Here is an 18,749-nt window from a genome sequence, read left to right as displayed (position 1 = left end):
ATCGTCTGGAACCTATGGTTGAAAAGAAATAGGCGAATTTTTCAGCACACAAGCAAAGGAGTTAAAGAAATTATCAACATGTTTTCGAATAGTGCTAACGATTGAAATGGTGGGAATCCCTTTAGTTATTGATGGCTATGCCGGAGATGACATGAGGACTGATTTCGTGTTGTTGTGGTTCTTGTTAAGTTTGTTTGTTTTTGTTTTAGTTTGGATGGTTCTAGTTGCTCTACTATTGTGTTAAGCTGTCTGCTTAAAAAAAATGATATCATAATTACTGTGTCTTTACGAAAATACATAACTACAACAAATTTTCTTATTTATATTGAGAACTACAAGTATTTTGAGTTCAACTATATGTGACTTTCTTATGTGTTAAAAAATCGATGATTAATAAAAATGTCATTTTGTGAAAATAATAATTAAAAATTATTAGATAAATTATATTATTTGACTAAATGTTAATATAATATATTAGTATTTATATTTATATTATTTGACTTTTGGTGATGTAGATGTAACATTATATTAGCCGCAATAAAAGAGAATAAACAAGAAAGAAAAAGTTGCATATCCCATAAAATTCTGATGAATCTCATCACTGGTTATTTGGTTACCAACATGATGCATGGGATCCAATTACAAACGAATGGTTATAACCATGGCAGGGGTAATAAATACGCAACCATGCATGCTAGCCATATATAAAAAATTAACTATTCGTATATACATGTGAAAATATAAAATATATATTAAAAATAAATTAAATAATATATATAATAATTAATTTAATAATAAATTTATATATATATATAATACTTTTTATAAATAAATAATTATTTGTGTAAATTATTTTTATTTAATTAAATTATTTAATATAAATTGCTAAATAATCTAGTCAAGTATTATATATATGTTATTTTAGTTAAATATAACATATTTTTTATATTAATATAACATATATTATTTAGAAATAAAAATTATTAATAATTTAGTCAAATGTGTTTATTAATCACCAAATACATAAACTTAATCTCGTAGTATTTTATATCTCGAGTAAATAGTTAAATTGGTCCATGAAAAATTATTTAATCTCTAAATTAATTTTTGAAAGATTAAATTAATCAAAATCGTTCTTGAAAAATTTAAAATTAATTATGTTAATCCATTCGTCTATTGTGTCACTAATAACGTTAAATTTTGCTAATGTGATACGTTAATTTTTTTTATGAGGATTCAGACATATACACGTGTCCAAACCATTAGAAAATCGGAGCCTAACCCAACAATCCGACCCGACAATCACATACTCTCCTTTTTCTCTACGCGTTTCAGTCTCCATGCCGGTTTCAACAATTGCTGCCTTCATCAGTTACTGTCCCCTCAGTGATTCAAATAATATTGTATTTGACTGTCTTCCATTTTATCCGTCAATGCCTTAATTTTATCAAAACTAACATACCATGTCAATGAAATTTAACATCATTAGTGACAGAATGAACGAAATAATTAACGTGATTAATTTTAAATCTTTTGAGAACGATTTTGATTAATCTAATTTTTTGAGGAATCAATTTAGAGATCAAATAATTTTTCATAGACCAATTTAGCTCTTTGTATTTTCGTACGAAAAAAGAACTTATTTATTAAATAGAATCTCCTTTTATATTAGCTTTTTTTTTTTCCCCAGAATCTGGATTCCCTTAGAACATATATATATAAATTCTACAAGCAATAAAGTCAATAGAAGAGATAAAGATGAATGATGAGACAAAATGTATTGTGAGACCACCGAAGCTATTTTTCATTTTTTCTTATATCCTTTCTAAATTCTAATATATCGAACATGCGGCGAAAAGGGTTCGGATTCTCTAAAATGAAAAATAAAAAAAGGCATAATAAATAGAATCTTCTTCTTGTTTTGTTGTTGTGTGTGATGGTTGGAGAGTGGGGATGGATGAAATGATGATGGAGGGTTAGAGAATGAATAGCATGTGGATGGAGAAAATTGAAAGAGACTCGAGGATAAAATTGGAAAAACAATTTGACTAACTTCTAATGTTAACTAAACTTGACGTGTGATTGGATTAGTTTTTATAAAATTAATGGATTATGTTTATTGATTCGTACAAATATAAAGGAAAATCAATTTTTTTCTGAATTCATACGTAAATATATTATTTTTATTCAAAACTTATGTTTAATTACTTGCATTGTATAGCCAATGAGTTATAACTCAAATGACATAGTCTTCCCATACTCAATTAAGAGATTGCAAGTTTGAGTTTCTTATCTTTGGTAAAAAAAAAAAAATTACTTGCATTGTATATGTAAATGTAGTTCAACTAATTTAGGTTAGTCGAATAGTAAATTTGTTCTTCCATTTAAGTAAATGTTGTTTTATGTATACGATAATTTATTAGTTAGTAATTAGTCTTAAATAGAATTTAGATTTGTGATAAATTAATTCTTATTTTATTAGACTAGAAGATACTATAAACCCAAAAAAAAATAAATAAATGCAATTGCATTGGACCAATTTAAAAGCTATATTTTTTGTAAAATTACAAAATTTAAAAAAATATATATTAAAAAATATCAAAATTTATTGTTTATTTTTAGTCATTAATATTTAAAATTGTGAACTAAAAATATATTATTAAATTATTAAATAAAAAATTGAATTAATAATTAAAAATTATAATAAAAAATAAATTTTAATAATTTTTGAGTATTTTTCTACATAAAACATATATATACGTATGTATGTATGTAGAAAGTATTATACCTATAGGCTATAGCAGGAACACTTTGATTGTGTTACACATCACATCACTTCATCAGAATCTTAAATTCCGTGGCCAATGCGATATCCTTATTATACATCAAAGGTGAAAAAAGTTACATGATTCACATTTTATTCTCGCTGCAGGAATATCCGATTCTTCTTTTTAACAATTAAAGTAATTCCAAGAATCGGACTTCAAAATGAAAATGAAAATGAAAATGCGAGAGAGAAAGGGATAGTACCTACGACCACTCTAATAAGTAAAATTATTTCTAAATTTTTGTTTACTTATTTATTATGTGTTTTTTGTTATAAGAATTTTGACAAAAAAAAAAAATTGGAAATGGCATAGGTTAATTTTAGGTACCAAATTGGGTTAATTAACAATATTTCTAATTTTCCATGGGGTATATATATGTACTGCAAAATCATTTCTTAGCTACGATTTTAGAGTATGAGGTTTACTAGTCCAACCGATTGATTATATTAGAGACTCATCAATTGTTATAATGAAATACAATATTCTTTTTAATGTATATTAGATTATAAACATAAAGAAACAAAAATATTGTTAGATATATATATAACTACAATTCATTTGACATTATCTAATATCTTAATAACCTTTGAAGAGAGAAGATTTCTTGCTTTTTTTAATAATAAATAAAAAAATGTAGGTGACAACTCACATGTAATTATTTTCATGTGAAGTTAATAGTTAAAATATATTAAATTATTTAACATATTTGACTAAGTTATCATCTAAGTATTCTCAATTATCAACGTCATAAAAAATTTTATATTTATTATTTCACATCAAAATACAAATATTTATCTATCATTATACGTAGTATTTTTCAATTTTGCAGACACACAATTTCACAGTCACCATACTTATGAAATAAATAAAGGAAATTATTTTTTTGCAATTTTACACACAATATTAGTGAAATTGAAGCAAATTAAAAGAAAGCAAATAAACATAATCCTAATCAGCCAATGAGTAATAGCTCAAATGACATAGTCTCCCCATACTCAATTAAGAGGTTGCGAGTTCGAGTCTCATATCTTTGGTAAAAAAAAAAAAAAAACATAATCCTAATCCAGATACAAAATAAATGCCGAAAAACATGACAAATCTAAATCAACAAAATATACTTTAAATTTAGGTTAAATTTCAACTCTGTTTAGGTTTTGCACACCCTTATCAAGTTACCAAGGTTTCTCAAACCAAACAAACATCTAAGTAATCATTTATGACTTTTTTTTTTATAAAGATCCATGAAAAAAATATTTAAAATAACAAAGTGATAGTTTGATCGATATTAATAGTGATTAACTCATATATAGTTATGTTCATATGAAGTTAATAATTAAAAATTATTAAATGTTAATTTAGTCAAATATGTTAAATTATCTAATAATTTTTAACTATTAACTTTACATGAAAACAAATTGCATACGAATTTTCACCTTATTAAATTTATATTTTTTGATTCAAGTGTTGTGTGAGTTTTATTGTTCTTCTTCCTGCCACTAGAAAATTATGTATATTATTATTGCTAAGTTGTAAATTTGATGTACACTTAAATTAGATGATTATAAATGAAGAGTTATTTACATTATCAATTTAAAATACCAGCTTAAATTAGATGGTTGCACACTAAATTAAAAAAAAGTCAAGCTTAGGCTAATTTAATTGCAGAAATATAATTTTTTCAAAAGTAAACACTAACACGTCCAATGTCATTTGCAAATATCTTTAGAAAAAGAAAAGAAAAATGAAATTGGTCAACCAAACATGGGAAGCACTTAACCCAAACATGCAAATATGAATTTAACATAAGTGACTCGCACGAATAAACATGTCATACCAAACTCTTCCTCTCATATATGTATAAATATTCATTCACAAAACTTAATACTCATGAAATTAAAGTTAATCATGTCTTCATTCAAATCATACGGCAAAGTTGATGAACATGACCAAATGCTACACCAAACCCAAATAAAAACCCGAAAGAGAATCATAATCATAACCCTCTCCTCAATAATCCTCGTTGCTGTTGTCCTTGCTGCTGTTTTTGGAATTCTCAATAATTCTCGTGATCATAACTCTCAACAAGATGGTAGTTATCATAATCTCTTCTCGTCTTATATTATTTTTGCGGAAATGTTTGGTAACCAAAGAAAATCAGCTAAAAACAGCCATAATTTGCCTTATTTAGTATTCATTAATTGTTGCGACAATTAATTAATGCTAAATAAGGTAAGTTCTGGTTGTTTTTTTGGGTATCTTTTATGGCGCGTAAATTTTACTTATAGAATTCAAATATGAAAAAGTAGGTCCCACCATATTGTATTTTTACTTTGGTGAAACTCAGATGAAGTCAACTTTAGGTGAAGTTGATACCTAAGAGCCGTTAGATGATTTGACTATTTGACTAAATTTTCATCCAACGACTCTCAAATATCAACTTCACCTGAAGTCGACTTCACCTGAGTTTTTACCGTCTTAACAAATGTTTGTAAGATATTTCTGTTTTGTTCGTATAACTTTTTTATTATTAATAATTTTGGAGCAATTATTGCGAAATGAAGGTGGTTCAGTGCTCGCCACGTCGGTGAAGGCGATTTGCGACGTGACATTGTACAAGGAATCATGTTACAGTAGCCTGAGCTCTGTTGTGAACTCATCAGCAGGGGAGGTTAAGCCAGAGGAGCTATTAAGGTTGTCCATTAAGGTGGCCTTAGAAGAAGTGTCAAATGTTGTTAGTAGCTATTTCTCTTCTGATAGTGGGGGGCATAATGGACATTTCCAAGGCTTGAATAATGATGGTAGGGCAAAGGAGGCTTTAGACAATTGTAAAGAGCTTTTGGATCTTGGAGTTGATCATCTTAATAACTCTTTGTCTTCTGTGGATTCCTCTTCCCTTTTTGAAATCTTTGATGATCTTCAAACATGGTTAAGTGCTGCAGGTATGTATCATACATTATTTTTAGGTTTAATTACTCTATTGGTCCTATAATTTTATGAAATTTTTAATTAGGTTTCTATACTTTTTTTTCTTTTTAATTGGGTTTCTACACTAATTTTTTTTCAATTAAGTCCCTCTTAGTAGTAATTGACTTAATTTTATAGGGATCCAACTAAAAAAAAAGTTGGTATAGAGATCTAAATAAAAGAAAAAAAAAGTGTAGGGACTCAATTAAAAAAAAATTTGGTGCAAGAATTCAATTAAAAAAAAAATATATAAGACCTAATTAAAAAATTTGTAAAACTATAGGACTAACAAAGTAATTAAACCATATTTTTATTTCAAGGTCAAAATAGAGTTAACTTTTGATGGATAAATTATGTTCCAAGAAAAAGTTGCAAAATTAGTGGAGAGTTAAAGGTTAAAGTGAAAAGTAAATAAAAAAATTGGTCACCAAATCCAATTTAATTATATTTTTTAATTAGATTAATAGACACTAAAATTAACTATCAATATTAGTAGTTGACATAATCATTTTTAATTAGATGTCAAATATCATTATTTTAAATAAAAATATTTATTGATAAAATTTCTTTCATATCTAATATAATAATATATTATATAGTAAATTATATTAATAAATTAACCAATCAACCTAAATTAGTTATTTAAATATTATTCGTCCGTTTAAACAAATATCAATATCTATAAAACTACTTGATATATAAATAGGTACATACCAACAAACTTGCATTGAAGGGTTTGATGAGGAAAAAGAATCACTAAAATTGAATGCAACAAACTACCTTAAAAACTCAACAGAGTTCACCAGTAACAGCCTGGCCATCATCACATGGATGAAGAAGGCGGCCGCAATGACCGTGAGCCGGCGGCGACGCCTGCTAAGTTCATCATTTCCAGAATGGGTTAGTTCCAAGGACAGGAAGTTACTTGGAAGCAAAGAAAAGAGTAATATTGTTGTGGCCAAAGATGGGAGTGGGAAATACAAGACAATATCCGAGGCATTGAAACATGTTCCAGAGAAGAGTAGTAAGAGGACAGTGATTTATGTGAAGAGAGGAGTTTACTATGAGAATGTTAGAGTTGAGAAGAACAAATGGAATGTGATGATGATTGGTGATGGCATGAATGCTACTATTGTTTCTGCTAGCCTTAACTTTGTTGATGGCACACCAACCTTTTCATCTGCTACTTTTGGTAAACAATAATCTAATTCTTTTTCTTTCTATTTTAATTCCGGTGAAAACTCAGGTACAGTCGACTTCACGTGAAGTTAATACCTGAGAGCCGTTAGATGATTTGACTAAATTTTTATCTAACAGCTCTCAGATATCAACTTCACACGAAGTCGACTTCACCTGAATTTTCACCTTTAATTCCTCTATTCACGTGCATTTGTCTTCACGTGAAGTTAATAGTTGAGAACTGTTAGATAATAATTTAATCAAATTTGTCATATCATCTAACGGTTCTCAAATATCAATTTTACGTGAAAATAAATGAGTGTGAGTTTCCACCTAATAAGACGAAGACTCACATGCAGTTATTTTCATGTGAAATTGATAGTTGAAAACCATTAGATGATGATTTAGTCAAATTAGTTAAATTATCTAACCGTTCTCATATATCAATTTAATATGAAAATAACATATGACTTCCTACAAAATAATAAAAGGCAATTTAACACATTTAGTGTCCTAATTTCTTTTTTTTTTTCTTTTTTTGTATTAGGTAGTTAACAATTGATGAGCAAAAATATCTAATAAGACATGACTAGCTAGTATATGTTTTTCTTTTCAAATTAACTATTTTTTATCATTTTGTTTTATTGAAAAGTTAATTTAAAAATAAAAAACACTATAAAGAAATTTAGTTAGAAAAAAAATCATAATTACTTTTAAGGTTTATTTAGGTGATCTTTTAAAAAAATAACAATAGTTTGATACTTGAATATCTTATAAACAAAAGGTTTATCTTTTGTTTACTAATTATATCTCGGTACGACGATATAATCAAATTATTATAAGCAAATTTTTTAATAAACACCAAATATATATATTCTAATATAGTAGCTACTTTTTAGCATTCATATAATATAATTGAGCATTAAAAATGTTAAATACCTAATACATATATTTAACATACACAAAATAAATAAATAGAGAAGAAATTAATAATTTACTCAAATTTTGAGTAGTTACCTTACCTCTCTTGAATAAAAGCTTATATTATTCTGTTTATATATAAAAGCTGTGTTTGGAAATATTAAAAATTGGAGACTCACATGTTTATCTTCATATAAAGTTAATAGTTAAAAATCGTTAGATGATAATTTAGTCAAACATATCAAATTATTTAATGATTTTTAACTAACAATTTCACGTAAATACAAACTGCATGCGAGTTTTTGCCACATTAAAAATATTAGTTAAATACCTAATAAATATATTTATGGTTTAATTATTTTGTTGGTCCCTATAGTTTCGTGAAATTTTCAATTAGATTCCTATACTTTTTTTCTTTTTAATTGGGTCCCTGCACCAAATTTATTTTTTCAATTAAGTTCCTCTTAGTAGTAATTGGCTTAATTTTATAGGGACCCAACTAAAAAAAATTGGCACAGGGACCTAAATAAAAGAAAAAAAAAGTATAGGAACCCAATTAAAAAAAATTGGTGCAATGACTCAATTAAAAGAAAAAAAAAAGCATAAAGACCTAATTGAAAATTTTGCGAAACTATAGAGACCAGCAGAGTAATTAAACCTATATTTATCATACACAAAATAAAGAATTAGAGAAGAAATTAAGAATTTACTGAAATTTTGAATAAAAGCTTAAAATGATTGTGTTTTGTATATAAAAGCTGTGTTTGGGAAGAATTTCATAGCAAGAGACATGGGATTTAGAAACACAGCTGGTCCACAGAAGCATCAAGCAGTGGCACTAATGACAACTGGGGATGAAGCTGTTTATTACAGATGCCAATTTGATGCATTTCAAGACACACTCTATGCTCATTCCAATCGCCAATTTTACAGAGAATGCAACATTTTTGGTACAGTTGATTTCATCTTTGGCAACTCTGCTGTTGTCATTCAAAATTGTAACATTTTCCCAAAGTTACCAATTCCTGGCCAGCAGAACACTATCACTGCACAAGGCAAAACTGATCCCAACATGAACACAGGTATATTCTCTTTTTTTATTTTTTTTTAATTGAATAAAAACAATAACTATACTCTTTGTTGTTAAAAAACTGATGGAGATAGAAAAGTAATTACAATAAGCCCCTAACTTTTTGCCCCGTGAACATTTTCGTCCTTGACCATTGAAAAATACTTTTAAGTCCCTGACCTTCACAAAATTTGGACGGATCAGTCCCTTCGTCCAAATGCCTCCGTCAGGGGACTGATCCGTCCAAATGCCTCCGTCAGGGACTGATCCGTCCAAATTTTGTGAAGATTAGGGACTTAAAAGTATTTTTCAATAGTCAAAGACAAAAATATCCACAAAACAAAAGGTCAAGGACCTATTTGTCTTTTTTTTTATTTTTAATATTTAATTGTAAAGAGATTGCAAAACACTTCAAAAAATCTGTTACTTTTTTTTTCCCATATAATCCTTGTCTTTAAACTCATAATAAACATATATAATTAGATTCTATTGATTTATTAATCACAACTCAATAAAAATGAACTTATATATCTACGTTTATATATCTCGCAAGTTCTAGTTGGTTTTGGCTAATTTCTTTTAATTATCAAACGTTTTTGCTCCTATTATATATAACCGAAATATTTGGTAACAAAAAAAATTAGTTAAAATTTGTTTTATTTAACCTTCATTAATTATTATTGAAATTAATGAATGTTAAATATAATAAGTTTGAATTATTTTTTTTTGTCTTCCTAGCATTATATATAACGAAGACAAGAAAAATTTGATGCACAATTTTTTTTCTAAAATATCTTTCATCGTATATAATTCATAAAAAGATATTAAATTAAAAATCGAAATCAATAAACATAGAGTATGCTAGTTAATGATAGTAAATAAATATGATATTGTTAAATTCTATGATATATGGACACGGACACGGACATGGGATACGCGAAGACACGAATTTAAAATTTTTATAAGACACGGGACACGGTATATATATAAAATATAAAATATAAAATATTTTTTAGATAAATTGTGATAATATTTTAGTATTTGATTGATATTAAAATATAAATTAATTTTTAATTATTTTTAATATTTTTTTAATTATATAAAGTATTTAAAATATATTTTGTTTTAATAATTAATAATATATACTATTTTTAAACTCATTTCAATAATACATATGAAGAATAAGACTAAATACGTTGACACATAATGGTATTAAAACACGGTTGGACACAGAAGACACACGTGTGTCGGACGAGTGTCAACGTGTGTCGTGTCTGACATGTATCCGACATGAAGACACGACAAATCAAGAAAGTGTCCGTGTTTCATTGGTTAAATTAAACAATTGAAATCTATGAACATGGCAGGTATCTCAATACAAAATTGCAAGATTTCAGGCTTTGGGAACTTGAGTTCTATCCAAACATATTTGGGAAGGCCATGGAAGGATTACTCAACAACAGTGTTCATTAGATCCAGAATGGAAGCTTTAATTAACCCAAATGGATGGTTACCTTGGGTAGGAAACTCAGCACCAGACACCATCTATTATGCTGAATTTCAGAACTATGGACCAGGGGCTTCTACAGCAAATAGAGTAAAGTGGAAGGGCTTGAGAGCTATTTCTTCTAAACAAGCTACCAAGTTTACAGTCAAGACTTTTCTTGGTGGCCAAAGATGGATTCCTGCATCTTCTGCTCCTTTTCAGTCTGATCTGTGACAACCAACATTCTTAATTATGATCAGATGCAAAACTTCATTAATTCCGTTCTCATAATCATGTTTTTATTATATTTTTTTGGGGAATAAATTATGATTTTGAATTATAAAATATTTGAACACAGACTTTGAAAGAAAGTAACTAATTCAAACGCTTATTCCTACCACAAAATTAACCAAAACTTTATAGTAATATTGCGAAATAATATTATAAAAGATAATTATTTTTTTGAGGCGGCGTTGCATAATTGAGTGCATGTGTAAAATCGTTTTAAATTGATAACATATCAAAATTAAAAATCAATTGTGACTATTTTTTATTTTTACACAAATAACAAATTCCCTCAACACTAAAAGAAAGAGAACATATCAATCCAATGTGCAAAAAATTAATCTGTCACATTAATCATAAAAAATAACCATTTATAGAAATTATTTTCCTTCCTTTCATTACCGATTTTCTTCCATTCAGAATCCAAGCATTACATACATAAATTTATTATCCAACAAATAAACAATATAATTCTCTATTTTCCCTATTGTTAACTTCTTTTTTTTCTCCTAATAATTCAACGGTGAATATTCGCAATCAAGTTGATAGTTGATAGACTGTAAACTAACATATCAAATCATCTAACAGTTCTGGAACTAACAACTTCATATAAAAACAACTGCATATGAATTTTTACCTAATTTAGCAAGCCTTCAGTATAGGGTATATCTGTATCTGGAAGCCATGTATTCCCCAAAGTGAAATTAAGAACAGTAAAATTAGAAGCTTGTGTAGCATTCAAAAGCACATAACCAGGCCAATGAACTCTATTACTAGTGTTAGAACCAGGTCCATAATTATTGAATTCTCCATAAAAGAGAGTATCCAACCCAATTGTTCCATTCCATTCTAACCATCCAGAAGGTTCTATGAGATCACCAATATAAGACTGCAAATACACCGTCCTCGAATACTCCTTCCATGGCCTACCTAAGTAGGTCATGGTGGACGAAGTATTCAAGTCCGGTGCAGCACTAATGGTGCAGTTATGGATCGAGATTCCGGTGTTCATGTTAGGATCATTTCTTCCCTGAGCAGTCACAGCATTCTTTTGATTGGCCATTGGATTTCTGGCGTAGATGTTGCAGCTTTGGAAGACTACGGCGGCGTTGCCGAAGATAAAGTCAACGGTGCCATAAATGTGGCATTCTCTGTAGAATTGTCGGAGAGAGTGGACGTAGAGCGTGTCTTGGTAGCCTTCGAAGCTGCAACGGTAGAATGTGGAGAGGTCGGCGTTGTTTCGCACCGCCACGGCTTGGTGTTTTTCCGGTCCGGCCGTGTTTCTGAAAGTAATGTCCACCGCAATAAATCTTTCTCCGCTAACAGCTGCATTAATTCAATGTATTAATATAAAACATCATATACAATTGTTAAATTCAAAAGGGAAAGTATAGGTAAATAATAAAAATATTAAACAATGTGAATAATAGATATATCGGATGTTTATTTCACTAGGTGTGTGGATGGTTATTCTAATATTAAAATTTAGGTGGATAATTTGGAGATGTAGTGTATTTTTATTTTATTGGTAGTTGTTTATGTTGTTCAAAAAATTATTAGTTATCTAGTATAACCCAATTCAAAAATGCTTTTTTTTTTTTAATTTTCTATAAGTTGTGCAAGTTATTTAAGCTTAAACAAATTCTGTATATTGGTAAAGTGGTAATTATTTAATGTCATTTTGAATCAATTTAAATTCATTGAGTGATCAGCTTATTCATTGACATAAACAGAGAATCTGACTCTTATTTGCTGTAAGCAGTAATCTATTAATAATTAACTCAAATTCGTAATAAATTAATTTTTAATTTGACTAGTTAAAAAATATATATCATAGAAATTAAATTTTTAATTAGAAATAAGATTGAAAAAAATTTATCTCATACAAAATTTTTATATTTTTAAGTTGCTTATTTGACTATGATGAGCGAGTCTCTTAATAATAAGATTAAATATACTTAGAAAATCTTAAATCTAAGACTTTACTTAAAGTGATATAGAGTTGTTTATACTCGAACAAACTCCATATTAAAAAAATTGTAATTATCTAATGCTACAAATTTTAAACTTATTTAAATTAATCGAGTGATCAACTCATTTTAAGTTCGTTCCGTTCACTTAAAGAAAAATTGAACATATTTTATCTGGACCTAAAACTTGTGTAAGAGAAACATTTTGCCAATTTTTACATGTGTAGTTCTACAAACAAATTTATGTCTTTCTATATGATAAAACAGATTATTGAAGCAACTATTTTTGGTTAAATTAGAAGGAAGAAAAAAGTGGTTACCAAAGGTAGAAGAATTGAAAGTAGTCCAACCATCAATGACACTATGATTGCCAGTGATAATAGTGTTGTTGATACCATCTCCAATGAGCAAAATGTTCTTCTTTTCTTTTGGAACAACAACATATTCCTCATAATACCCTTCTCTAACATACACAACAAAATAACCATCTTCTGCCATTGTGTTATTTGGTGCAGCACCAATGGCTTCTCCAATTGAACTGTAGTTATCACTCCCTTCATAATGGCTCACTATCACAAAATCTTTCAATAGAATCCCTTGGCTTTTGCTTTCTTTTAGAATCCTTTCGCTTCTGCTACAATTTGAATACTTCTTGCAACTATACTTTGTTCGAAGAATCTGCAATATATTAATAATTAATCAGTTTTGGTCATTCTGATTTTTTTAATTAGCAATATATCATTTTTTTCGAAACTTATTTTTAAAATGTCATTTTTTTTAATAACTAACTACTCACATATATCATCTTTTTATCATAGTGACGACTGATTTATTATTTTATTTTTAATTATGATTTTTTATATTAATATAGGCAGAGTGACATGTCGCTGCTCATTTTTTTGGATATGAGAAGTATGTGTGTGTTGTACATTATTGTAGAAAATGTGAGTGCTAAACATAAATGTGGGAACAGCTTTTTTTCTGAAACAGGGATGAAGAAATCGAACTATCCGATTTCTTTGTAAAAAAATTAAGCTTACTAATCAGACAGTCCGATTAGCGTGGAAGGAGAAATTTAAATTTTGGTGGAGGTAATTCGATTTGTGTACTCTAAATTTTTTTAATTTTTTAAACACAAATCGGAGGGTTCGTCGGAGGGTCCGATTTGTGTACTTAAAAATCGGAATTTTTACTCTTAATACCACAGTTGCGTAAAGCACTTATACACTTCATATCTGTGTTTTACACCATTTCCTCTTCCACGTCTAAATTAAAAAGTGACATGTCTCACAGTAATTAATTTAAAAAATATATTTTAATGATAATTTTCAAAAAATGACACATTGATATTAGAAGTGCCACATTATAATAGGAATATATAAATGAAATTTTTTTAAATATACTTGGATCAATAATATTTTAGTAATTTTAACCGTTAGTTTTAATTAATATATATTATATATATTTTTTATAATTAAAATCAAAATTCTTTCCATGTAAAAACTTGACATAGAAGTTAGGCAACATAATAGAAACCAAACTTACATTTGATGATGATTAGAAAAATAATGCAACAAGTTTAGCAAAGTGTGAAAAGGTTTTAGCTCATTAATAATTAAAGAAGCTTCGTACCAACTAATAATTAATAAGAATCAATCATTTGATCATGGGTTGATCACTAAAAAAAAATTAAAAAATAGGCCAAAGTACATTACCACATGCTAATAATGGCATGCCTCATATATATATAAAAGGAATATGGCACGTGATTGGTTTGGTTTGTTGCCAATAGCTTAAGCAAACAAAAGCAACACCCCACGTGATTAATGATAGATTTGAACTATGTCCTTTCATTCAAAGTTCAAACATTGTGCATAACCAAAATAGAAAACAAAGCTCACAATGTTGATACAAAACCAAAGTCAATAAACCATGAAGCATGTTGTTGGTCGCAAAATATTTTCACATTTCTAAAAAAAATTTATATTAAAAAAAATGGTTCAACTAGAAAATCAGTTAGGAGTAAAAAACAGGCATGTTATAAAAAAATTTTATCCTAATTTTTTGAATTTTAAAATAAAAAATAAAAATTATTTAATTGGCTTATATTATAATTAATTTTTTAAATTTTTAAAAAAAATATTTTGACGTAGGATTTTTAATATAAAATTTTTATAAATATAAAAATATAAAGTTAATCAGACGTCTTCATAGGTTTTTGAATTAGTTCATAGTAAAATACATAATCATTTTTTATTAAGAACAAAATATTATTTTAATTACTAATATTTAAGTTAAATCTTAATTTCATTTCTAACATTATATTTTATTTTATTTTGTTTCTATTAATAATAATGATATAAAGTCTTACTGTTTGTCTAATCTTATCAGATCACTAGGATAGAGAAATGGGTTACGTTGAACCTCTTATTAAAATACTGATTTATAATAATAAATTAATAATGATATAGCAAGTAGACAAGTAGTTGATTGATTATAACTTATAAGGTTATGTACCCACCAATAATCCATCGTAACATTATTGATGAATCAATCATACTATATAAGACTAATATAAAATATATATTAAAAATAAGTTAAATTATATATATAAAAATATATGTTAGTTGATTTGAATATGTAAATAGTATTTTTATTATTAAATAAGAAACAAAATTGTACGTAAGACATGGTCAAAAAAAAGAAAAGAAGAAGAAAGCTAAGCCAATTCACAATAACAAACATATACAATAATTAATCATGCTTAATATGTCATTTGGATGTAATCATGTTCTCTTCCAAATGTGAAACATAATCATATCATAATTCATACCCTTACTTTGCCTTATCCTAAGATAAAGCTTTTGACCCCACAAAAGAAAAGTTATGTATGTATATCATGAATTTAATCCGATTTAAATAATATAAAAATAAATAGTTTTTAAATATTTTAAATTTATTATAAAAATAAATTAAATAAAATTTAGACACGACAGAATAAAACTTAGCATTTCCATTTTTAATATAAAATTTATTTTATTTAATATTTATTAATTATTACAATAATTAATAAATATTAAATAAAATAAATTTTGGTTAATTTTGACTAAATTTTTTTTATTACCAAATATTTCTAATCAGTTGAACATCTCAACAAGTCTTGGTCATTGTTATACCCATCATTATTAAAGTTGTCTTACTTTCCTTTGATCTCTTTTAAATTTTTCATCGTAATTACTATAATATTTAAAAGGTGATGTTTAATTTGTTAAAAAAATTAAAAATTAATATTTAATTTAGATAATATAAAAATAAATATTTTTAAATATTTAAAATTTATTATAAAAATAAATTAAATAAAATTTAGACACCAAATAATAAACAGGATAAAATTCAGCATTTTCCATTCTTAATATAAAGTACTTATTGTATGTATGTGCCAAACTAATTATTAAGCATTTGTCTGTATATATAAAGAACGAACATCTTTTAATTTGAACATCCCTTTCATTTTGTAGGAAGTAATAATTATTCTACATCGCTTTCGAAACACTTCTACATATCCGATCATGCGCTTATTATTATAAATTAAACAATTATCTTAGCATCGGTAATATTTAATTTTCTCTCACTTTGAATTTTGGTATATGATCACACTTAACTTTGGATATAATATCAATATCATGATTATGAATCAATTGATGTGGAATGAATGCATGGTACTATAAGTAATTTATGGTGTTTTTTCTTTCCCTTAAGTTTTCAAATTATTTCATCTTAAAAAAAAAACTATTGGCATCAATATAGTATTTAATTTACAGAAATGCTAGATAATATTATTTTATATTAACATACATACAAAATAGACAACAACAAAAAAACATATATACAAAATAAAATTAATAAAATTTATAATTTTTTTAAGTTCACTCATAACATAATCAATTTACTAATAAACTAGTCTCTACAATAACGTATTACGTTAATATTAAATAAATAAATAATAAAAATGAAACTTCATAATGCTGATACTAATATGACTAGTAATAAATAATTTTTAAAAATATATTTTTTTCGTATTTTGTTTTCATCAAGTTAAATTGATGGTTTATTTAAAAAAAAGTTACATTTGACCTTTTTTAATAATTAAAAATCGTTAATTAAATAATTTGACAGATACAACTAAATTATAAACTTTACATAATAATAAGGTGGAAATTCAGGTGCAATCGACTTCACGTGAAGTTAATACTTAAGAGCCGTTAGATGATTTGATTGATTTGACTAAATTTTCATTTAACGGCTCTCAGATATCAACTTCACATGAAGTCGACTTCACCTGAGTTTTCACCCAACTGCACCTAAAGGCTATAATTCACAAAATATGAAGAGTTTATAGAAATATATAAATGGATTACCTTAATGAGCTTCTCAAGTGGCTCCCTAACCATAAAGTTCTTGGTTGGAAGGCCATGTTTGCGGGTCTTATTATTATTCTTCTTCATGTTCCTATCAAGAGCCACACTCACCAACCCAAGCGACACACTGTATAATTCTGTGGCACCCTTCAACGACGCCGCGAGCGCGTTACCTATCCCACCTTTCGTGGCCACCAACCCATCGTAGCATGTCTCGTGGTTGGTGGCCACGGCGCTGAGATAGCTCTCGATCTTGTCGACGAGCTCCGCGGCGCCGTTGGCATTATTATTAGCATATTTGAGTTCGGCGGATATGGACGAAAGATAGTCCACGTTGAGCTTGTTGAGGTCTTTGCAGTCGACGATTGCAGAGACCTCAGCATTGTTTAGAGAGGAAGAATTATTATTGGACTGGCGATTGTGGCGGTTTAGAAAGTCGTTGAAGACTTTTTCGAGTTTTGTGGCCTGTTTGAGACTTTGTTTGATGGAAAACTTGCCGTAACCGTACGGATCAGAAGGAGAGTTTCGAATTGTGGAAAGAATGGTGCGACATAGTTTAGGGTACAATGTCGACTTGCACGCATTAGAAGAAGAAGATGAAGAAGGAAAAGACGACAAAGATAAAGAAGAAGATGGTATGAAGAACAAAAGGAAGAAGAAAATAGAAAGAAATAAAGATATAGATGAAAATGACATTTTTTATTTTTTTTATTTTTTTTGGAATGAGATGAGTGTGAGAGTGAATAGAATAAGGTGAGGGATTTATAGGAGTTATGGAGGTTGAGAGTGGAATGTGAGGGGAACACAAATACGCGTAAAGAGGAGGGAGTTTTGTTTGTCTTTTTCAAGAGACAATATGTAGAGAAATTTTTGTTTTGGAGAAAAAGAAGAGAGGAATATTATGGATAGTAATTAAGCATGATTAAAAAATAAGTGAGCAAATTAAGTTGTATTAAGGAATATGTGGGTGAATGTTACATGCTGAAAACTCATGTAAAGTTGACTTCAGGTAAAATTGATGTTTGAAGGATGTTAGATGAAAATTTAGTTAAGTCAGTCAAATCATCTAACAGCTATTAAATATCAATTTCAGGTAAAGTCGACTGCATCTGAGTTTCCATAATGTTACATTGTTATTACTTTGTAAAATTTAAAAGTAAAGTAAGCGAAGGTATTACCATTTGTGACAAAACCAATGAGTGGAAAATAGTTTGAAGTGATGTGGGGTGTGTGTCGGTGTGAGGAATGAATGAATAAGAAAGAAGGGGGAACGTGGAAGGGAAGACTTTAACGAATCCTAATTATTATCTATTGGTGGTTGTTTTGGTACAAGCCACCATTTGTTACAAGTACTTCCTATCCATGCAATTATTACTATCGGTACAACTCAAAAATAAGAGTTTCAACAAAGTTAATATTATTTTAAAAATTTAAATTTTTAATATATTTGTTATGTATTTATTAAAATAAGAGTTTATATTTTTTATTAATAATAATTTTAATAAATATAAAAAAGATTAATTATGCTATTAATTGTAAAACATATCAATAAGTTCTTAAAAGTAGTATAAACGATGCAATTTTAGCTGATTTGTTTATGTCGTCTTTTTTTTTCCCTAAATTTTGTTG

General features: G+C 27.6%; 2 protein-coding genes across 3 annotated transcripts; one reads left to right on the top strand and one right to left on the bottom strand.

Annotated features, from left to right (window-relative positions):
- Window positions 1–4,696: 4,696 nt before the first annotated feature.
- On the top strand, window positions 4,697–10,939 carry LOC112784090 (probable pectinesterase/pectinesterase inhibitor 46). The gene is made up of 5 exons (XM_072229905.1): window positions 4,697–4,917; window positions 5,390–5,767; window positions 6,499–6,984; window positions 8,651–8,974; window positions 10,329–10,939. Exons 1-5 carry the CDS (start codon window positions 4,716–4,718, stop codon window positions 10,679–10,681), a joined length of 1,743 nt encoding a protein of 580 aa, XP_072086006.1. The 5' UTR covers window positions 4,697–4,715; the 3' UTR covers window positions 10,682–10,939.
- On the bottom strand, window positions 10,144–17,945 carry LOC112784089 (probable pectinesterase/pectinesterase inhibitor 47). 2 transcript variants are annotated; one of them, XM_025827204.3, is made up of 4 exons: window positions 17,121–17,945; window positions 13,023–13,380; window positions 11,370–12,058; window positions 10,144–10,675 (listed from the first exon to the last, which is right to left on the bottom strand). In XM_025827204.3, the coding sequence occupies exons 1-3, from the start codon at window positions 17,814–17,816 to the stop codon at window positions 11,370–11,372; spliced, it is 1,743 nt and encodes a 580-aa protein (XP_025682989.1). In that variant the 5' UTR covers window positions 17,817–17,945; the 3' UTR covers window positions 10,144–10,675. The 2 variants fall into 2 exon arrangements, with proteins under 2 accessions (XP_025682989.1, XP_025682988.1); XM_025827203.3 differs by lacking the exon at window positions 10,144–10,675 and having other exon boundaries at window positions 11,083–12,058; window positions 17,121–17,893.
- Window positions 17,946–18,749: the final 804 nt, after the last annotated feature.

The sequence above is a fragment of the Arachis hypogaea genome, chromosome 20, assembly GCF_003086295.3.
Source record: "Arachis hypogaea cultivar Tifrunner chromosome 20, arahy.Tifrunner.gnm2.J5K5, whole genome shotgun sequence".
In the NCBI taxonomy this organism is placed as follows: Eukaryota; Viridiplantae; Streptophyta; class Magnoliopsida; order Fabales; family Fabaceae; genus Arachis; species Arachis hypogaea.
Note: the sequence above shows the minus strand (reverse complement) of the source record. Positions and strands in the feature narration are given on the sequence as shown.